The 23,936-nt window shown below is 34.8% G+C and overlaps 1 protein-coding gene across 1 annotated transcript; it reads left to right on the top strand.

Moving 5' to 3' along the window:
- The first annotated feature begins 20,898 nt into the window (after nucleotides 1–20,898).
- On the top strand, nucleotides 20,899–22,823 carry LOC131624745 (8-hydroxygeraniol oxidoreductase-like). Its single transcript, XM_058895663.1, has 8 exons — nucleotides 20,899–20,930; nucleotides 21,034–21,101; nucleotides 21,186–21,328; nucleotides 21,406–21,443; nucleotides 21,540–21,942; nucleotides 22,011–22,244; nucleotides 22,325–22,483; nucleotides 22,568–22,823. Exons 2-8 carry the CDS (start codon nucleotides 21,068–21,070, stop codon nucleotides 22,676–22,678), a joined length of 1,122 nt encoding a protein of 373 aa, XP_058751646.1. The 5' UTR covers nucleotides 20,899–20,930; nucleotides 21,034–21,067; the 3' UTR covers nucleotides 22,679–22,823.
- The last annotated feature ends 1,113 nt before the right edge of the window (nucleotides 22,824–23,936 follow it).

Genomic DNA, 23,936 nt, shown 5'->3' with positions numbered 1-23,936 from the left:
ATGGATTTTTTCATTTTTTTTAGATTCTAACCTTAATACAAAAGTTGTCCATTTAAATAGAACGGATGCTCGGCTAGCCAATAACGGTCAACCTCTAGAGATTCAGAAGTTGCGTTGCAGAGTTAATTTTAGTGCTCTGAAGTTTACTCCTCAGATAGAGGAGTTGGGGAGAAAGGTGTTTCATCTCCTAAGATAAAATGGTCAATTTCTGGTACTTTATCTGAGGTATGACATGGACTCCGAATTCAAGATAATAGAATATTTAAATCTTAGGCATTCTATTTTTCCTCATGGAGATTTGGTTGAATTCAACTGTGTATGGAGGCGTGCAAATGGACACTTTGTTTTAAGGTGATTAATTTCATATTGTGAATTTTTTTCTCTGTCTTAATATTGACACAATATGATCATCTGCAGATATATTTTCTATTAATTTCTTGTCTTAATGTTGCTTTGTTTCATACTTTGATATTCATTACAGTACAATATTGGATAAAGTAATCCTGTTATACTTCCTTTGGATGAGGATGAGGTTATTTTTTCTTTGCATGCCTTTGTTTGATTTAAGAAAACAAAGATTCAATTTGAATTTACTACAAACTTGAAGAGATGAGGATGAGGTCATTTTTTTCTTTGCATTTCTTGTTTGATTTAAGAAAACAAAGGTTTAATTTGAATTTACTACAAACTTGAAGAGATAATTTGTTCATATAATGTTATGCTTTTTGTGAGCAATTAATGATTAAGAGTAAGAGATTTCATCTAATTGTATAAGTTGCATTTTTTTTATCACAATTATAAGTTGCATTTTTAAATAAATGAATTATGAGGAAAAATGGAGAGAAGAGTTCATGTAACTGTTCTTGATTTACTTTTTGTCCTAACCATGTTTGTAACTGCCAGGGATGTGTTGCTGTAATTAAAGAAAGGCTTGATGGGTTGTTGTCATGGAAACAATTTAAATGCAATTTAAATTCATGATTTAAATGCAATTTTCTAATCATATTTTAAGAAGCATGGGATTAAGAGATTGCTTTTGTTTTTTACCAATCAAATGATCCTGTATTATGTACTTTAGTAGCAATTTATTTTCCTCGGGTAGTTTTAGTATATACTTTATGTTATGGTTGCAAATATGTTCCTATGGTCTATTGTAAAAACTTATTGTTTATTTTTCAGTGTAGAATTAATTAATTTTCCATTTTATTATCTACTTAATATTAAACTTAAATATATTTTTTATTCTTTTAAAATAAGGGCTTAAATTTTATCACAAGTTAAAAAGTTTTGAATTTAATTAAATTATTATTTATATTTTTCTAGACATATTTGTAAAATATTATCTTAAAATTTACGAGTTTAACAATAGTCATTAAAAATTTGTTGGAACTGATTTATTTTACTATGTCTCCACAAACAATTAATTGGACAATATCTACAGTAAAATTATTAGAAATTTGTAGTGTTTGAATTTATTTTTTTTAAAAATACATAAATTTTTTGTTCAACATTTTTAAGGAATCTATTGGATAAGAAACTTGACTTTTAGTGACAGTCAAAAAGCGTAGGTAAATGTTTATATGTTTATTTACCGCCGGTATAACCTTAAATACCTATACCTACGAAACTTTTTTTCGTGACTTATAATTTGCTATACCTACGGATAGTTTTCGTCACCATAGACTATAGTGGGATTTTAAACCCGTGGTAAAATTATTTAGTTATACCGACGGCCTGTTTTTTTAGGTTTAGACCTTACTAAAGCTTATGTTTTTCTTAAAGTTCCGTAGGTATAAATCTTGACGTGAATTGTCTTTTATCAAAATTTTATTATTCTCACATTTAATCCTATTAATATATATTAATATACTTAAATGTCAATTTTTTTACTCATATACACACTCATTATACTAATCAATTTAGAAATTAAACCATTTAATAAATATACTAAGAAACAAATTGTAACAAAAGTGTCACATGATATATATTTATATATATATATATATATATATATATATATATATATATATATATATATATATATATATATATATATATATATATATATATATATATATATATATATATATATATGTTGAGAATTAACTCAAAGTCTTACAAACATAAAATTAATGATAGTTGAACTCAGATCATATCAATTCTAGAGTATTTTAGAAAATTATACTAATAACAAAAAAAAATAGTTTTGTAATCATAAAATAAAGAGTTCCAACTCCAAAACAAATTGTGTGCACTTAATAGCCTATAACTTTCATCTTCAAGTTTTCATCATCAAGTCTCCCATAATAGCCTTTAATCTTCACCTACAAGAAATTAAAACAAAAAGATGAATAATAAAACAATTCAATATCGATAATATGACTCCTAAAAATATTAGTAACTTTAGTGAGGAATAATTAATATCATTTTCAATATCTTCATTATTGTTTGGACTAGGAGAATTCAAATGGTTATGAGCACTAGAAGCATCAGGAACTTGCCGAGTAGCTTGTATTATGTCATTCACATCTTGTCCAGAAAATTTATTCTGAATTAAGGTAATGACATTTGCTAACAAGCCCTCCATATGCTTAACTCTATCATGTAACTCTTCATTTTCGGACACATACACCTTTGATTTTTTGGATTTAGGAAACTTGCCCATACATCGCACACGTCCCTTCTTTGCAGCTCCTTGTACTTTAGAAAATGTGTCACCATTCTAAGGCATAGAACCTTGCATACTTTAGGTTGATTGGGATGGCCCGACCTCATTACTATATTTGTTTCCTGAAATGTAAAAAAATTGCGTCATATTTATTTCTACTCAATGAACATGCAATATTATTGTATGTTTAGATGACGGAAATTATACAGAGATACCCAACAAAAATAGTGACACACGGCAAAGAGATACCCAACAAAAACAGTGACACACGGCAAAGCAGAAAATGATCCACAATACTATGAAACAATAAACTTTTGAAAGTAAATACCACAATATAACTATAATGATATACCCTCATTGTTGACACACACATATATATATATATATATATATATATATATATATATATATATATATATATATATATATATATATATTAGAAAAAACTAACTCTTTAGAATATATACTCTTTTAATCATACCCTTTTTTTTTACATACTGTGTCACAACAAAATGCACCATAGAAAGGTGTAGCACTTGTTATAGTTTTTTTTGGTTACATTACATATATACTATATCATAATTGTGCCAACACTTTGTCATAAAGGTGTAGTAGCATACTTATGTAATGGAACTAAAGGTGTAGCATACTCATGTAATGGAACTACATAACTGTGTCATAAAGGTGTAAAAAAACAAAATGAAACTACATTCTGTTTTCCTCTATAAACAGAATGCACCATACAAACATGCTAAATCATGCTATAACTCAATTTCAATCAGCAAACCTAAGTTTCAATTATTATAACTAATTTTCATAGAAGTAAAGCTTACAATCAATTTTGCAACCTTTTCATTGACAATTGACCCATCTTTACGAATGTGAGTTTCGATGTAAATCTCCTGACGATCAGACAATACTCTTTTCCCTTTTTTCATCTAAAATTAAATATACAAGGTATATGATAATAGTTTTTTAAATAAAAAGAAACAAACCTTTTCATCAATAAATTTTGGGAGACTTTTTGTACCCATGCAATGGACATCTTCAAACTTAGTACGATTTTGCCTGTTAATTTGGCTTATTTTTTGCAATCATTGTAAAATATTATATACATATAGTCAAAATAATAAACATTTTAATGGATTACTCATAATATTTATTACTTGACCATCATCGGAGAACCAATAATGAACCAACTCACAATATTGATCTTTGTCAATCCTATAATCAGGTATTGTTGATGCAACTTCTTCTTTTGTTTTACTCGGATCATATGCCATTGACTTTAGATCACCCTTCCATTGCCTCCACTTCTCATTCAACTCTGATTTTATTATTTCTCGTGTTAATTCATTTATTGGAGGAACAAGTTCAAATTTTCTCTACACAACGTGACGTTAAATAAAATATACAAGTTATATTAAGTGTATAATCATAATATATACCTCTACTACTTTCATTACCTATACAAAAATAATTTAAATGTACAATCATAATACATACCTCTACTACTTTTAGCATATTGTCCACATATTTTTTTGGCATTTTTTTCCAATTTGTGATATTGATGCCTTCTAACCAAACTACCTATGAAACGAGTAAAAGTTGTAGCTTCCTCACTGTAGCGGGGAAAATCTGACATCGAAGCCATGGGATTGACTCGAATCAATATTCCGTTTTGAAATCGCCACCGCGCTTTATTTTTTCAAAGGAAAAGGGAAAAGAACGTAAAACCCAAAGTTTTGTTTTTAAAAAAACAAGAAAGAGAACTCAGGTTCGGGTGTTGATTATATGAGGGGAAGGTTTAAAGCACCCCTCATATCCGTGGTACTCCACGGGAACCTTTTTGAAAATCTGTGTGTGTGTGCTAAAAAAAACGGTTTGTTTTATTTTCAAAATAAGCTCGGCAAAGCGTTAAGCTTTGGGCCTACATACCTCCTCGGTGCAATGGAGAAGTCAGAGCTAATGTAGTTCCGCTTTTGGGAAAAACGTTTTAAAACGAATAAACACTTTGTTGTCGTTAGAGAGAAATACTCAGCCATTGATCTTGAGCATGAGAACAAACAAGTTCTTTGCATCGCAAATGAAAGAAGGGCGCCAACTCGGATAAAATCAACGAGTATGCCACTAGCTCTCTCACGCGGAAAAGATCTCGTTATTATCAATCAATTTCAAAATCGTGGGGTATAACCACTCGTTTCGACAATTAACGGTGTCTAAACTTTTAAGAAAAGCCACTAAGGGCGAAAGATATTTTTTAAAGAAAGAGGTTTTGAAAAGATTTGCAAACATAAGAATATTTTGGAAAAAGGGAGAAGATTTTGAAAATTTAAGAATGGGAGGAGATGAAGAGGCTAACCTAATGCATAAAATAAAAGCTAAGGAAAGAAACGGTCTAACCGAATAAGAAGCCAACACTTGACATTAAGAGCCAAGGTAATTTTCCCATCCTTTGGATTTATCAATACCAACACATTAACACTTGGGGATCCAGATGAACTTATTGTCTTAGCGCCATTTTTCATTAAGCACATTAAGATTCTGACAAAAATTGGGCAGAGTAACGGCTGTTTTTGGGTAAAATCCTTATCTCAATGCCTTGGAATTAACCATCAAGGGCTTTCAAGGAAATACCTGCACACATAAACATACAACAGAACAATGCCAGACAGACAGAACAATCACAGGATAGTAATAGAATGAGTCCAAAGGTACTAGGTCCATAAGTCCGAATCTCCAAAGCGCTAGGGATAGTAACCGATAGTCCAAAGAGAACCTTATGTATTTTTTAGATTTTGATTATTTATTAGTGTTTTAGCGAAAAAATAAAGTATGGTCCAAGTGGACAAAAGAAAAAAATACGGAAGCATAAACATATGTCCAAATGGACAAAGAGAAAATAGCGGAATATAAACGTCCAAATGGACAAAGAAAAAAATGGCGGAATGTAAATATGATGAAATGATAAAGTAAAGCGATAAAGCGAGAAATATAAAGAGCGGTAATATAGGGAGCGGTATAGTAAAGGTGCGGAAATTAAAGTTAGTTGTTAAATGTTAAAGATAACCATCTTGAAACTTGTCAAGTATGTTATCAAAATTAGTAGGAGATCGATGGTGAGTGAATGATGTACTCGGATTTAAATTCAATGGGGTTTATCAGAAGCTTGATAAAATCATAGCGACTACACGATAAAAACCTCCACAAGTCTTAAATCAACCGCATACAATTCTCTTCCATATTTGATCTTTTTTATTCGGGACACGAAATATTGCGCTATGTTAAGCAGATCGCCAAGTGATTTATGTAGAAATCACCCTACAACGAGGCCGGTCAAAACTTTATGTGCTAATGCATGCGAGAAGAACGATATGTTGATCGTTTTCCGAAAGCAATACCGCACGAAAAGAAAAAATGGTGAGTGATCTAGTCTCTACCAAGAATCCATAAGAATTCTCAAGGCATTAAGACTTTCATCGACCAAAATAAAAAGAAATAAAAGATGGAACCACATTAAAGGCTCCTTTCATCCATAATTTCAATCACATAATTTTGCGGATTTGGATTCTCATCCTATCGACGCCCTAAGTCCATTGAAATTAGAGAGAAATTAGGCCTCTAACTTGTGATTCAAAGCAAATATCAAAAGAATGGAGTAGAAGATGAGTTAGAACCAAAAACAAGTCAAAAACTACAAAAAATCAGCATTCTGCCCAGTGTAAATCGATTTGCATAGAGTGTAAATCGATTTGCACAACTCTGTTTTCAAAATCTGCGCAGTTTTCAGTTGTGTAAATCGATTTGCACAAGATGTAAATCGATTTGCACAACACAGTTTTCAAAAAAACAGCAAATAAAGAGAAGAAAACTTGTTTAAACATAAAACCAAACACCTTGTGATCTTGGATCAATTTGTGCACGAAAATGTATCAATTAAGCAAGCAAATCTCATCAATGTAGCACCAAAGGTGCATCAAGCATAAACAACAATGGATCACATCTTGAATCATGTAAAGGATCAAGAATTTTACCAAATCTTCACAAACTTTGAATCTTCTTCAAGAACACACAACCACAAGCCTTGATCTCTCACAATTGATGCAAAAACTAGTGTTTATGTTGAGGTTTAGCTCTAAATTAGTGAGGTTCAAGATGTGACTCACTAATTTGTGTGGAAGAGAAAGAGCTTTGAGTGATGGGTTTGGAAGAGGTGAGGAGAGAATTTGCAATAAGTTTCTTGGCTATCAAAGCTTTGAGAAATGAATTTGCAATAAGTTTTTTGGCTATCAAAGCTTGAAAAATGAAGAGGGGAGTGTCTCAATTTATAGCACTTAGGCTTGGGAAATTTTGTGGCTTGGAGTTAGGATTGGAAAATAGAATTAGGCTTGGAAAAGTGATTTGGAGCCAAAAATGAAATCCAATGGTCTTGATGCAATCACATGAGGGTACATGATTAGATGATGTAGGAAATCAAATGTGAGAACCAAGTCATGCTTCCCATGCTTGCAAATGATGTCAACACTTCAAAAAGCTGAAATTTGCCTTCATTTTTCCAAATTCGTGCTGGTGCAATCGATTTGCACATTATGCAAATCTATTTACATGGCTGAAAAAGGCAAAATCTGGGGCAAAAACAGTTATGCAAATCGATTGCTGTCTTATGCAAATCGATTTGCACTGATGGCAGAAGCAAATCTGGTGCAGAAACAGTTGTGTAAATCGATTTACACCTTATGCAAATCGATTTGCACAGTGAAAATGTTGAAAAATGCTCCTTTGATGGGTATTTTGACTTGGTACCTACAAAACACAAACATACAAGAGCACAAGGCAATATTTTTGGTATTTTGGTTAGTAAAGGAATATATACAAACTAAAACATGGGTGCTCGATGATTCCTTTGCAGATGAATTGAGCACAGCATTGCAAGTAGAGATCTAGGTTAAAACTTCTTGATTGATGATTGGTATGCAAATGATGTGTGATCTTAGGGTCAAAAATTGGGGTATGACACTCACCAATTGGTCGACCATGGTTCTCACCCTAAAGGTGTACCATTACAACATTTTAAAACAAAATCAACTAAGTCACATTTTTTATTCTAAACAACAACAACAGCAAAAAAAAAAAGATCAATACTTAAACACAATAATTTCATGCAAAAAAGTAATTAATGCATTCAGTAACATCAATAATTTCATAAACACATGACCCCTTAAGTTAACTAAAATAAACCAAAAGCTAAAGATAACTACCAAGAGTCATCTTTGTTCATTTTCATGATAACTTAGAGTAAATAACAGCAAAAAGTTAACCTCTCATCTTTTTGTGTATGGTTGTAAGAAAATAATGACTACAACTCAAGAAAAGTTCATGTAAACCAGCTTCCTCTTCTCCAAATTCAAACACAAACATGGCTCTAAAAAAACCAAACAAGCATAAGATCTACTTTCAAAAATCCAAGAAGAAACCAAGTTTTTTTTTTAAATCTCTTTCAAACTATCAACAAATTGTATGGCTCTCCTCTTCATGCTCAAATAAAAATGATAAAAAGGCATCAACATAACTTTGAAAAATCATGGATGTGCAAGAACAAAAAATAGAGTCCGAAATCAAACTATATTTGCTTTCAAAGTTTGGTGTATCGCTTCATGTAAAAATAATCGTACTACATGTAGAAATCAATCATGGCAAAAATAAAACGAGACAAAGTAAATGGGGTACCAAGCAGGAGTTGAATTAATTAATGAAATTAGGATTAGGAATATAATTAGGTTTTGAATAATAGAACTAGGATTAGAGTTAGGAATATTATAATTCATCCCGATTATTCGATTACGTCGATTACTCGACTTAATTGATTTAATTATTTTAATAATTAAAATTATAAATAAACCCTAGTCGACCCAGGCATTAGGGTTTGCCCAATCCCATTACCATTTGGGTAAAAATATCAATTTAATTAATTCTCGAATAATTTTCTCCTCAACCCGACTAAAGCTATTAGTCGCATTAGACGAGAGATAAAATAATAAAACACGAGATTTAATTACAAAATCAAAATACATTTAATTTGCTGCCCGCGACGATCGAATCTATCGATCTGAGTAACCAGCGATGCCCCGTTAACCCGTTAGCTATACTGACCAAATCTATTGGTCATCGCATCTAACAGTGTCATATCAGACCAGGGTTGTATGCCCAAAACATCTAAAAAAACACTAAACCACGATACTACGGATTTTTATCCTAGGCAATTCAAAATGCCTTTCAGATCAAATTCAAACTACGATAGGCCATTAAAAAAGCCTTCAAACACTTTCATAATTAATTCAATGGCGTACAACCTTGTGCCCGAACTACGTTGACTCTGATTCTCCCTAAGGAGATACGTAGGCACTTGGATAACCAAGGCGAGTCCCCCTTCCTAAAAACCCATTTTCCCCCTATTCACTTCCTTAGCTATAAATCTAAATTTTAGCCATAAAATCTTTACTTTGAATATAAAACCTTAGGAAAGGGTTGAGGGTGCCTAACACCTTCCCTCGACCTGATTATAATAATCTTACCCTGATCTCTAAACTGCATAGGGTTTCCTATTCGCCCTTCAGAATAGGTGGCGACTCTAAAACATTAATTTTTAGGGCAGGTTGCTACAACTGGCGACTCTGCTGGGGACAGTGATAACCAAACTGTAAATTATTATGCTCTTAGGTTTTGGCAGGGTTTAGGTTTTTGGCAAACTTTTTTAGGTTTTTGGCGAACGTTTTCTTAGGGTTTGGCAAATTTGCCAAAATTAGGGTTTTGGATTAGGGTTTAGGTTTTATTTCTTTCCTTTTATATTTAATATTTAAATTTTTATTTAGATATTTATTTGTAATTTCCATGGTTTATAGTTTTTATATAAATATTTAAATTGTTTAATTTTATTTATTTATTTACAATTTAATTTGTTTATAGCAACTTTAATTAAATATTTGATTATTTGAATATTTGTTATTTTTATTGCATTTTTGGGTTGCATATAAATTGTTGTTAAGCCTAAGCGTGAGAATTATAATAATGACCAGATGGAAATTACATCGCCTACGAGTCTTATTATAATTCCACTCAGAGTGGGTTGAATATCCGGAAAGGTCTGATACGAGGCTTGACCTTGTTGAGGGCTGGACTTGGTATTTGGCTGATCTCTCTGGGAACCTACCCCTAAAATTCGAACCTCATGGACCAATGAGTTGTTCCAAAATCCAAAGAGACAAAAAGTCTCAGCGGCTACGAACGATCGCATGAGACCTTCTAGAACATACCAATGGGGAGGGTAGGCACCCTAAGCCGTTACGTCGAACCTATGAACCTAGGGCCTATGTGCTTACATGCTTATTATATATGCAATTTATATACTGCGAATGTCTTGCGTGTCAATTTTACAGGTACCCCTACGCGTTCCCTGGCCTGCAGGGATTCTATATCCAAGACCATGTCCTTCCCACGAAGGGCATCTACATTTATGCACGTTGATTGGCCTCCCGATGGACATGATACCTAGTGACTGTCATGAACGGTCACTCCGCGCTCGCATCTACGCACTCCCTAACCTGTGGGGATTTTCCTTATATATCCTTGTATTCTTACAACTACATGTCCTTCCCACGAAGGACATCTTCGTTTACGCACGTCAATTGGCCTCTCGATGGCCATGCGATCTAGTGACTGTCTTGAACGGTCACTCCGTGCCTACGTCTACGCATTCCCTAGCCTATAGGGACTCTAATTCCAAAATCGCATCCTTCATACGAAGGACATCCTCATTAACGCACGTCGATTGGCCTCTTGATGGCCATGCGATCTAATGACTGTCTTGAACGGTCACCTCGTGCCTACATCTACGCATTCCCTAGCCTATAGGGATTTTAACCCCAAAACGTGTCCTTCCCACAAAGGACATCTTCGTTAACGCACGTCGATTGGCCTCTCGATGGCCATGCGATCTAGTGACTGTCTTGAACGGTCACCTCGTGCCTACATCTACGCATTCCCTAGCCTATAAGGATTTTAACTCCAAAAACGTGTCCTTCCCACAAAGGACATCTTCGTTAGCATACGTCGATTGGCCTCTCGATGGCCATGCGACTTAGTGACTGTCTCGAACGGTCACCCCGTGCTTACTTCTACGTACTCCATAGCCTATAGGGATTTTCTTTTACATCCATGTGTTTTCACAACGACACGTCCTTCCCTGAAGGACAACTTCATTAGCATACGTTCGATTGGCCTCTCGATGGCTATGAGATCTAGTGACTGTCTTGAACGGTCACTCTGTGCTTGTTTCCGCGCACCCTCTAACTTGTAGGGTTTGGATTTTCATCTATACATCTTTCATCCCTAGCCTGTAGGGATTTCTCTTCATCTGATATCGTCCTTAGACGGGTTGTGTTCCGCATAGAGAACCTTCCCACGAGGGACAACTTCATTGGTACACGTTGATTGGTCTCTCGATGGCCATGAGACTTGGTGACTGTCTTGAACAATCACCAGCCGCTACCTTCTACATACTCCCTAATCTAAGGGATTTCCATTGGCGTGTCATAACATCTATCTTGCAAGGATTTCACTAGGGTCTAATGTCGCCTCTAAGGCTATCCCTAGGAGTATACGTCACGCGTCTGCATTGCATACACGGAGTTATAATACAAGGAGTCCCTCGCATACGCATACATTTGCATTTCCATGCATTCATACATTCACATTTGCATTTCTATCTTCGCCCGCACCCACGCTTTTCGTGCTAGCCGATTTCCCGAGACTCATGGAGAAAAATCAAAGGATCATGAACTATGGAGAATGGAGGATAAATTATTGAGAATGATCTCGACCTTACTAGAAAAAAAGGGGTGTCTTTCACCATGCCAACCGCATGTCCATGCAACCAAGGTCATCGTCGAGCAAGGACTAGTGCGACAAAGAAGTTCCCTCATAGATACACTCAAGGGGTATCTAGTCATAAAGGGGTTCATCTTAGAACATATCCAAACTTACAAGGACGCTCTACGATAACTTGGGAGGCAAGGATTAGTCCAACAAGGTCGACGGATTTACAAAGGAGATTGTCCCCAAGATTAATAGGTGTCCATCATGTCAAAATTTCAACCCCTATGATCATTAAATGTTACTCAGGATAAAAGTCATACCTTCGAATTAGCAATTCTAATGGGATGACTACACAGGTTTTGGAATCGATTCACTCGCACGCTTCTATTCTATTCTATTTCAAATTTAGGGTTATTAACAAACTTAAGGGAGAATGAAGAATACAAATAACTAAGTCTCGCTAAACATATGCTTTCAAGGGTAGACCAAGCCGAGGATGTACATGCATTGTTTCAATTCCCAAACAGTGGAGACCTAAGGATGTTAACCCCTCGTCACCCCCTCGAGCCAGGAGTTGGAGTTTATTTCTACTTTTCAAAAAAACCTTGATTTCAACCAGGGGCGGGGTAGATTTCAATTAATCCAATGGTGTATTTTGGTTGTTAATAGAATCAGTCAATTCAAGCAAAGATTCAAGCAAAGGATCGAGCAAAGGTTCAAGCACATCTTCTTCCTCGCATTCATCAAAATGAGGAAGCAATGAAGATAACATTCATAACATCTTCTTCCTTAACACATCATTCAAGATCGAGGAAGTGTCAAAGTCGAAGCTTACAAATCAAAATCAACATGGCAGTCACAACATTCCATATCCAGGGATCAAATCTCAAAAGGAGTATTCAAAAGAAAAAGAAAAAAAAGCGCCCGCTAAGTCGAAACGGAAAATTTCATAAAAGAAAACAAAAATGACTTAGGCAAAATTTAGGGCATCCCGATGGATCAAACTCAAAAGAGTTGGTTCATGCAAAAATAAGGGATAAAAACAAAGGCGAAATACAAAGGATAATTATGTGACTGCTAAATCATCAAAGCTTCACATCAATGCTTGGATCTTTACAACATTTTACCAGTGTTTGGATCTCTACTAAGGCTTCTGCTCAACATCAAAACTGGAGTGATTCTCTTACATACAAAGCACATCCATTGGATTAGGCGAATTTTAGGTTTGGAGAACATCAAGGAGAAGGGTGTGGGATAAATAAAATTTTGAGCCTTATATCCATTGTTTCTTAAAACATGAACCAAGCCAAGTTACAACATTCAAAAGTCCTAATTGAGGCAAGATTAACTACGAAAGCATAATAAGCAGGATTCTGTTATTAGTGACTCCTAAAGTTTGTTAAAACTATTTCTAACCATTACGTTTTTTCAAACGTTCATTTCTAAATCACCCCGTTCTAATTCATAACAGACTTCGATTTCAAAACTTGCATACACATTGCATTGGAGTTACTTCTCAAATGGTACAACGTCATATGCGAGTATACACTTAGCATCGAGGAGATCTCGAAATTGGTTTAATCAAAGGCGATCTTTCTAATAAAGACTCTGGAATGGGGGGAATCACATCTAGGGGGTTCTCCTAAACATGGGCAAAATTTCAAGGGTTACAGGGGCATACAAGCGAAAATCCTATTAACTGGGGGCATTCTTCCTAAGGTTCAATCGACTTGGGGCACATCTCGAAGCAATAACAAACAGGGGCATGTCAAACATAGGAAGAATTCAAATTCAAAGGATAGGACACTACGGATAGCCCTCCATATCCTGGAGATCAAAGGCATACCCTGCAACCTAAACGTTGATGCATATGACAAGGTTATTTCTCGGGGCACTTCCTTTATGGCATGGAAATCATAGGCACCTTTTTCCCACTAAAACATTGGGGCAATGGATATCGAATCCATAAGGTAAACAATTCCAAAGGTCAAAGGTGTGGAGAACCTCGAGAGGTTAAAGGTGTGGAGAACCTCTAAAGGTTTAAAGGTGTGGAGAACCTCGAAAAGGTTAAAGGTGCGAATTGCAAAAGGTGAAAGACATGGAGGACTTCGAAAACTCAAAGCCGTTGAGTAATTCAAAGGGTCAAACCGGGGCAAGACACACAACAAAAGGAATAGGCGTTCTCACACTTTACAACATCGAGCAGATCTTTCTCCTGACTACGATCTTCAAAAACAGGTATTGGGGAATCGCGCTAGCATCACACCTTCTCAAACAAACCTACAACTCCAGCGAGCTATATACGCTTTGGTTGTCAACAACCTATCATTGGAGCATCATGCAAATATACATAAGTCACACATTGGTTGGTACATTATACCACACCTTTTTAAGTAGTCTTCTTTAAGACAAATCGCACGATCCTTGCTAAGAACCTTTTTAGGTATTCCTTCTAAGACATCTTTCAGCCTTTTTCAGGTAGTCGTCTTTAAAGACATTCCTCATTCTTTTCTAAGAACCTTTTCAGGTAGCCTTCTTCAAGACAAATTTTCACATCCATTCCAGAAACCTTTTCAGGTAGTCTTATAGAAGACATTACTTCGTTCTACTCGTCACATCAATCAACATATACATAAGCATAAACATTACCAAGCCGACATAAGCATAGTCATGGTATAGGTGCAAACATGGATTAAACAAGTTCAATGGGTTTAAGGAGATAAAACCTTGGGATTGACATCAACATCAACATACATACATACGCATTAGCATATGCATATCAACTAGTGCATTCAAATACTACAAAAGGCCAGTTTCCAACCCTCGTGTTGTGATTGGTGTATTTTCCGACCCACGTGTCGTGAGATTTCCAACCCTCGTGTTGTGATAGGTGTATTTTCCGACCCTTGAGTCGTGAATATTTGACATGCTATCTTCTCCGACCCTCGAGTCGTGAGTCTCCAAACAGGTGAATCTTTTCCATGCAGGTACGCTTGTCAGAACCATGGCGGGCAATTCCTTTGATACAGGTAAGTTTGCTAGAACTATAGCAAATGATCTCTTCTTATGCAGGTACGCTTGTCAGAACCATGGCAGGTAATTCCCATGGTGCAGGTAAACTTGTCCGAACAAGGGCAAGTGACTCCTAATGGTGTAGGTGAAATTTGTACGAACCAGGGCAAACGATCCAAATGGTGTAGGTGAAATTTGTCCGAACCAAGGCAAATGATCCAAATGGTGTAGGTGAAATTTGCCCGAACCAGGGCAAACGATCCAAATGGTGCAGGTGAGTTTGCGATAACCCTCGCAAATGATCCTAATGGTGCAGGTGAGTTTGCGATAACCCTCGCGAATGACCCTATTGGTGCAGGTGAGTTTGCGATAACCCTCGCAAATGATCCTAATGGTGCAAGTGAGTTTGCGATAACCCTCGCAAATGACCCTATTGGTGCAGGTGAGTTTGCTATAACCCTAGCATATAATCCTAATGGTGCAGGTGAGTTTGCGATAACCCTCGCAAATGATCATATTGGTGCAAGTGAGTTTGCTATAACCCTAGCAAATTATCCTAATGGCGCAGGTGAGCTTGTTAGAGTCATAACAAGTGATCCCTCTTACAAGTCCTCGCTATGTAAGACTCAGGCTTTAGCAGGACGATTATTTTCTCTCACACTCGAGCAAAGGGGTTTTGCAAAGGGTTCTACAACAAAATTTTCAAAGGTTTCTTCAATTGGGTTCATCACGTGAGTCCCTCGGCAGTGATCTTCTCCGAAACATCAGCAATAACACACAAAGGTTTTATCTTTCTTTTCAAAATTACTAACATACTTCAATTAACATAATTACCAATCATGCATCATTCAACTAACATACCTCATTCATACATAGTGCATATACATACATGGCTCTCATTTATTTTGAGAAGCTCATCGCATCATACATCACATGCATCATAACATTGCATAGAACTCAGGTTGCCTTTTTAGGCCGTACTACAACCAAAACACAGTGGTCCCTTTCAAAAGCGTTTGCTCCACACTCTGAAAAATGGTATTCACCTCGGGTGGCATCTGTAAGCCCATCTCCTCCAAAACTTCTTCCCAACAAAGGCAAATTTCAGGGCATTCTCGGTGTTCAATCATCTTCTACCTTTAGGTCACAATAGGCAGACGTGCTTATCTGACTCTTCAGGTTTAAGAAGATTGAACAGGGGCAGCTGTCATACTCCAAAATTTACCCGATACAATTAGCGTCTTTTAATTTATTAAGGGTGTTAAAATTAAGAGCTGTGAGGTTTAATATATCTATTGTTAAACTCGACCTCTTATAAAATTTCCTTATAAATTGGTTGAAATAAAAATGGGGGTTTGAATAGCAAGTATTTTGAGATCTAAACAAGGGGCCCAATTGTTACAAAAATTCTGTGATTTTTAGAGATATTATTTGTGTTTTACTAACATTTATTTTGTTGATTATTATTATTAAATTTTATTATTACTAATTATTAGTGTCAATTTTTTTAGTTTTACTAATTAATTATTATTGCCTTTTAGGATTATCATTAGCATTATTATCGGGTGATTATTGTTAATAGGTTAGATTCAGAATTATTATTAAAAATTTCATTATTAGTAGTATTAGTATTAGGTCTAATTAACTAGGTTTATTGTAGAAACAAGGGGGGGTTTTATTATAATTTGGATTGATTAGTGTTTGGATTATGATGGGACGATAGCAAAAGAACCCAACAAAAGACAAAACTGGGGCAAGCCCAATGGGCGTTGGGTCAACAGGCGGGTCAAACTGACCCGGTCCTGTTCATTTTTGTTCTCAGGCTAAATCCCTAGCTCCAGCTGCGCAGCCACCCGTTTCAGCCACACAAACCCTAAATCCCATATGGAAATCCAGGCTCATGAATCTCAAACAAATCAAATCTCAGACCATAAACGAAATTACATCAAATCCGAAATGAATCAAAACACAATTTCATTAATTAATTCAATCAATTACAATCAAATCTGAGAATAACTACAAATCGAATCCTATTACGAATCAAAAGCTAATCTAATCTTTCCTAACTAGAATCTAAACCTAAGTATAAATCTAAAAAGAAGAAATAGAAGAAGGGGAATTTTGTTGAAAAGAAGAGGCGCCGCTCGAACATAAATGACTTGCGCTCTTGAACCTCCGATCGGTACCTGCGAAAGACGAAGGAGAAGAGGATTAGCGAAAGGAGCTTACACAATCTAACAATTCAAGAACATAAGGTAACTCTAAATCGAACTTAGCTTAGGGTTGTTTGGTTGTATGTTGTCGTTTGTTTTCTGGGTTTTCGAAGGGTTAGGGTTCTTGTTTTCTGGGGATCGGATTGAAGGATTCTGGGTTTGGGTATGAATATTCCGATGAATATTCATCGGATCGTGGGTTTTCTACGGTGGTTTATGGTGGCGCGAAGGGTAGCTTGTGGTGGTGTGTGGTTCGGCGAGAAGAGAGAGGTGAGGGAGTGTTGTTTTTTTCTTTCTTTTTTCTTAGGCTGAAATCGAAGAGAGAGAATAGGAGGAAGATAGAAAGGTAAAGGGATGTGGGGAAGAGGAACGAGGAGATAACGTTATCTCCCTCACTCCAATATGTGATTGGTCCGTTCAGATGCTAATGGGGCCCGCGATTTGACTAAGTTGAATTTTTCTTTGTGAAACATTTTGCTATCAAATTTATTATTTGGTAAGTGGTTTTTTAACAAGAAACATCCGTAGAAGGTGTGGTTGAAGGCAAGGGTCACTGATCACCCAAACCTGGGTTCGAGTCCTTGCTTTGACAATTATTTTTTTTTTAGTCTCTTATTTCACAGATTAGGTGCACACAACCCCACGCGCTCACAATGAACCTTCAATGCCCAGCCACAGGATCTCCCATTACTTTGATCCGACGTATCAGAATTGCTAGACCACCATGGAACCTCAGGACTTCACCACATAGGATCACGCCCAGATTTATTTTATTTACTTTATTATTTGTTTAGTTAGATTAAATATTAAGTGATTATAATTAATTTAGTTAATTCATTTAATTAGGATTAGGAATATAATTAGGTTTTGAATAATAGAACTAGGATTAGAGTTAGGAATATTATAATTCATCCCGATTATTCGATTACGTCGATTACTCGACTTAATTGATTTAATTATTTTAATAATTAAAATTATAAATAAACCCTAGTCGACCCAGGCATTAGGGTTTGCCCAATCCCATTACGATTTGGGTAAAAATATCAATTTAATTAACTCTCGAATAATTTTCTCCTCAACCCGACTAAAGCTATTAGTCGCATTAGACGAGAGATAAAAGAATAAAATACGAGATTTAATTACAAAATCAAAATACATTTAATTTGCTGCCCGCGACGATCGAATCTATCGATCTGAGTAACCAGCGATGCCCCGTTAATCCGTTAGCTATACTGACCAAATCTATTGGTCATCGCATCTAAGGGTGCCATATCAGACCAGGGTTGTATGCCCAAAACATCTAAAAAAACACTAAACCACGATACTACGGATTTTTATCCTAGGCAATTCAAAATGCCTTTCAGATCAAATTCAAACTACGATAGGCCATTCAAAAAGCCTTCAAACACTTTCATAATTAATTCAATGGCGTACAACCCTGTGCCCGAACTACGTTGACTCTGATTCTCCCTAAGGAGATACGTAGGCACTTGGATAACCAAGGCGAGTCCCCCTCCCTAAAATCTTATTTTTCCCCTATTCACTTCCTTAGCTATAAATCTAAATTTTAGCCATAAAACCTTTACTTTGAATATAAAACCTTAGGAAAGGGTTGAGGGTGCCTAACACCTTCCCTCGACCTGATTATAATAATCTTACCCTGATCTCTAAACTGCGTAGGGTTTCCTATTCGCCCTTCAGAATAGGTGGCGACTCTAAAACATTAATTTTTACGGCAGGTTGCTACACTATGTAAGAGAGTATGGGAGAAAGTGAGGCGTTGTTTGGTGAGAATCCCCTTCACTTGTTAACACACGAACCATATAGATATTTACAGTTCCAATATAATCACACATATATATATACTATAATTATACTACTTTACACATATTTACAATTTACACGTAATCTATAATTCACACATATAAGCCAAAAGCTTGCAGTACCTGATTGTGTATATGACACTGATGCAGTAGCGATATCGGCGATGTCGGCGAACTCAAAGACTAACAGACTTTACACATACTAGAGTAGAAAGAAAGCTGAAAATAAGAGATAAAATAAATAAATCGAAACGAAGGGGGGAAATAATCAATGACAGCCCAATCATTAATAAAATAAGATTTTGTAATAGTTGCAATTTCAACGAAAGCTATTAGACTTCATAACAATGAGTAACAAGAGAAGCACAAAAGAAGCACAAAATGACAATCAAACATATATAAAATTTTGTATATAATCATAGATACAAAAATGTAAAAGGTTAATATCTATTTGACAATCTGAAACAATCAAATAAGAACCCTGTGTCAAAACTCCCTCATCAGTGTAAACACTTGAATCATAAATTCCTTGTGAAACAATCTAATAAGAACCCCGTGTCATAACTCCCTCGGTGTGTATGTTGTGTAGAAGAAAACTAGTAACAGAGGAATTTATAGTTTTTTTCAACTCTCTGTTACAGGTTGTTAGTTTTAGAGAATGAATCCTAAATTGATATCTAATATCAGATTGAGAAAGAAAACTAAATCAAAGAAAAAATTATTTGAAAACCCTAAATTGATGAACACTAAACTAAGCATAGAAATCAAAAACATAATCAATCAAAGAAAAAGTATATTGTTATGAAAAGGTAAAAAGGAGATTTCTGTAACGAGAGTTTGACGGCTAATGACAAAATGTGTTTCATTTCCGCGCTTCTTCATATTAATAATTTTATTTTAATTTTTTTAGCACTTTTTTTTTACTTTTTTAATTTTTCATTCCAGCTATTGAATTATCCCTGGATGTAAACCTCCTATATCTATGGCAGATATAGCTATCACTAAAAACCTCTGTAGGTAAATGTCAAACTTTTTGTAGTGATGGTTGGGATGAAATACTACTTTTCCTGCATAACTATACTTCGTTAGGGGTGCAGTTACTGTGCATAGATAAAAATCTATGCACCATGCATAGATTATTATGGACCCTTGGATCAAATTCTTGACATCAATTATTATTACTCAATACTCAATACTCAATACTCAATACTCACCACTCAATACTCAATACTCAATACTGGATTTTCAATGACTTATGTAGGCTTATGCATGGTGCATAAGTAAATCCTTATGCATATTAGCCAAAGCCCTTCGTTGGTGTATAGCATGAGATCTCTATCATCAATTTATTATTGTATTTTCAAAAAATCATGAGAGTAATATTTGTTAATTTTATTTATCACCTCAATACTTTTTTTATTTTAATCAACAAAAACGTTGTAAATATTTATAGTTATTAATTAGTAACATTTGTAAATATTTATAGTTATTAAAGATATTAGATTTATCATGTTGGTATATTTATTTTTAAATATTTTTAATTATTGTAATTTTATAATAATAATTATATATCAACAACAATCAAATCTTATCGAATCATCTAAGATCGAAATTAATTTACCTGTGTGAACACACGGATCTTCTACTAGTTTATCTAATAATAATATAATTTCTACCATAATTGAATTACTTATTTAATTGTGGTTTCTTGCTCTATCTTTTATAAAGTGTTTTTTTAAGAGTGACAATGATAGGTCAAACAGACTTGAATTAATAAACTACGAATTAAAATGAATAGAAGATCTAAGATTCAAGTTCAAACGCGAATAGTGTAAATATTGACAATAAGCAAATCATTTGTTAATTTTTATATGATTGATTTTAATATATTGAAACACAAACGTCCACCTCAAGTGATACAGCACCACATAGAAAGGATATGGTGTTATCATAAAAAACAAATAAACATGTTATCCACGACTCTTTAGAAACACCAAGTCCAAAGAATGGATAATTACTTGCAAATGTAGATAGTAATATACTATAAGTCAACAACAAAACACGTTTCACGCTCATAACTTATTACTATTAGAAAGATCCTAAAGTCTCACATTGATTCAAGATAGAGCATTGAAAGAGTATATATAGAGAGACACTTCTCACCTTACTAACCGGTTTTGTAAGGATGAGTTAGGTCAAACTCTAATATGGTATGAGAGCCTATTGATCAAACCATGGGCCGCCCACCATTAATATCCACGCACCAAGTCCAAAGAATGTTGGGCGTATGAGTTAGGTAATTACAAACTGACAAAACACATTTTTCATTCCACTCTGAAAGAGGTGGAACTAGTGGCCATACTTGTTTACAATATCCAAATTTTCTTTTTTTATGTCTATAAAAGAGACATGTTACCACCCTTACACGTTCTGTGTTTTTTTTCAGCCCAAATTCAGAATTCATTGCATTTGTATCAACAATGTCAAGAGCCAAAGAGGTTATCACATGCAAAGGTACATCATATGATTCTTAGACTCCTTACTGAATTCTTGTGATTCAACTTATAACACATCATTTATGTTTATTGGATATTGTAGCTGCAATATGCTGGGGTGTAGGAAAAGCAGTGACGGTGGAAGAGATACAAGTAGATCCACCAAAGGCAACAGAAGTTCGTGTTAAGATGCTGTGTTCTAGTGTCTGCCATACAGACATCTCAAGCCTTCAAGGATTCCCACATGTTATAGTCTACTCAGTCTCATAATTTTAATCCTATGTATATTCTGTGTTTTAATTTTACTGTTAACTCATTTGCAGAATCAGTTTCCTCTAGCACTTGGACACGAAGGAATCGGGTAATAATAAAACTCTTTGTGTTGTATCTTACAAATATTCTCTTTTCAGATTCACTGAATAACTGATGTATTATGACTGTTGTGTAAACGGTGCAGCGTTGTAGAGAGTGTCGGTGAAGAAATAACAAATCTAAAGGAAGGAGATTTTATAATTCCAACATACATAGGGGAGTGTGAAGAATGTGAGAACTGTGTTTCAGGGAAAACCAATTTGTGTTTGACACATCCTGTAACACTGAGTGGTCTAATGCCGGATAACACTTCAAGGTTGTCGGTACGAGGCCAAACTCTGTATCATGTTTTTAGTTGTGCTACATGGTCAGAGTATGCGGTTGTTGATGTTAACTACCTTCTCAAAGTTGACCCAACCATTAATTTAGCTCATGCTAGTTTCATCTCATGTGGTTTTTCAACCGGATTTGGAGCTTGTTGGAAGGAAGCCGCTGTTGAACCCGGTTCAACCGTAGCTGTTTTTGGTCTCGGGGCTGTTGGATTAGGGGTATGTGAAATATATGATATATAATAAGTTTATCTTGTTTGAAAATTGATTTGGAATTTGTGATGCAGGCCATAAGTGGGGCTAAGATGATGGGAGCAAGTAAGATAATTGGAGTTGACAAAAATGAGAAGAAGAAAGAAAAAGGAGAAGCTTTTGGAATGACAGACTTTATAAATACTACTGATTCTGATAAATCTGCTTCAGATTTGGTTAAAGAGTTAACCGGAACCGGTGTAGATTACTGTATTGAATGTACTGGTGTTGCATCTTTGTTTACTGAATCTGTGGAAGCCACAAAAATAGTAATCACTAATCAATGATGCCTTATAGTATTTGATCCTAATCTATGGCTCTAAATTTTTTGTATATGTAATGTGAACAGGGAACAGGTAAAACAATTGCAGTCGGTATAGCAGCTGAACTTGTTGTGCCGTTTGGACTTCTTGCCATTGTGTTTGGTAGAACCATAAAAGGTTCTGTTTTTGGTGGTTTAAAAGCTAAATCCGATCTTTCTGTCATTGCTCACAAATGTCAAAAACAGGTAATCTCATGTTTTCGTTGTAAATAAATGGCATATAATCTTGAATTGTTTAATAATAATGTTGGATTGTTTACCGTTTTACAGGAACTCCCTCTTGAAGAACTTTTCACACACGAGGTTCCTTTGGTTGATATAAACAAAGCGTTTGAGTTGTTGAAACAACTCGACTGTGTGAAAGTTGTTATCAAGATCTAATGTTATATTTATTGCTGATAAGATCAAATTTCAATAAAGTGTAGGAGAAAATATTAGCGATTTGCATTATAAATTCATGTGATGATTCTCCTACTTTGGCGTATATTTGCATTATATATTCATGAATAAAATTATATTTTGGATATTTGAGTTCTCTTGATTTTCATTGCATATATGGTAATCTTAAAATTGTATAGAATATAACACACGGTGTTGAGTATATAATTATGTAGATACATGAAAAATTAACAGAAAAAAAAAAGGAATTATCATCACCAATAACAAAGATATTCCGAAGACTTAGCCATAGGTTGAAACTTATACCATTATTTTTTGTTTTTGTAAGACTATTAAAAATGGAATTCACATTCTTTGTGAGCTCAATGCAAATTTTTAAATTTAAACCATTTCTCTATGTGTGCATGTCATGTCATTCTTGCACAGGAATCATGTCAATCTTCTATGGACGATTATCTTTCGATCTAATTGTATGATTTTCAATAGTATCCTAATTAGAAAGGATCATCTCTATATCATCATTGTTAACAAACTATATAGTATGTTTGAAATGTTTGAAGGAGAATGAGGCACGGTGCATCATGAAATAAATCCAAGAAAGAGGATGTGGAAACCATTATGGGACTAGAAACTTTGCCTCAAAGATCCTCTCTAGTTCTAGTTAGGATACTATTAACAACCATACAATTAGATTGAAATAATCATCTAGAAATGCAACAAATGCTAACGGTTTGTCAAACAATGAAACTAGTCACACGAGTTCTTACATTAGGTTGTGACCTTGGCTCTTCATCATATGGGGGAATGGATAAAGGCTTGTCCCTTTTCCACCATCACTATGAAAAGGAGGAACATTTATTTGGAAGAACATTCTATTATGCATGGTATTATTCAATCATCACAAACAACATAACTCAGTTCACGAGTTAAAGGTTATAGGATTTTATACAATTACTTTGACATCAAGTTAAAATTCTCCCGGGTAGAATATCTAGATAAAATTAGCCAATAAAAGTATCCTCAGCCAATTAAGGGAAAGATTAGATGAAGCAAAATGAAAACGAGTAGGGGATCTCATCATAGCACAATGGCCATATCACTGTTTACTTGGAAATTTGGTAAACAAAGACAAGTTTCAATTTATTTAAGGGATTAAACTCAAAAAAATTCCAGACATATTGTACTAAAGTTTGTAAGTTTGAATATTCTTGACATTAAAATCGAAAAACTATAAAAAGAT

This window comes from Vicia villosa, unplaced genomic scaffold, assembly GCF_029867415.1.
Source record: "Vicia villosa cultivar HV-30 ecotype Madison, WI unplaced genomic scaffold, Vvil1.0 ctg.000159F_1_1_3, whole genome shotgun sequence".
NCBI classification, from domain to species: domain Eukaryota; kingdom Viridiplantae; phylum Streptophyta; class Magnoliopsida; order Fabales; family Fabaceae; genus Vicia; species Vicia villosa.
Note: the sequence above shows the minus strand (reverse complement) of the source record. Positions and strands in the feature narration are given on the sequence as shown.

Coding starts and splice junctions, on each gene's coding strand:
- LOC131624745 (XM_058895663.1), top strand. CDS start 21,068: ATGTCAAGAGCCAAAGAGGTTATCACATGCAAAG. Junction 21,943..22,010: donor TCGGGGCTGTTGGATTAGGG/GTATGTGAAATA, acceptor TTTGTGATGCAG/GCCATAAGTGGGGCTAAGAT. Junction 22,484..22,567: donor CTCACAAATGTCAAAAACAG/GTAATCTCATGT, acceptor ACCGTTTTACAG/GAACTCCCTCTTGAAGAACT.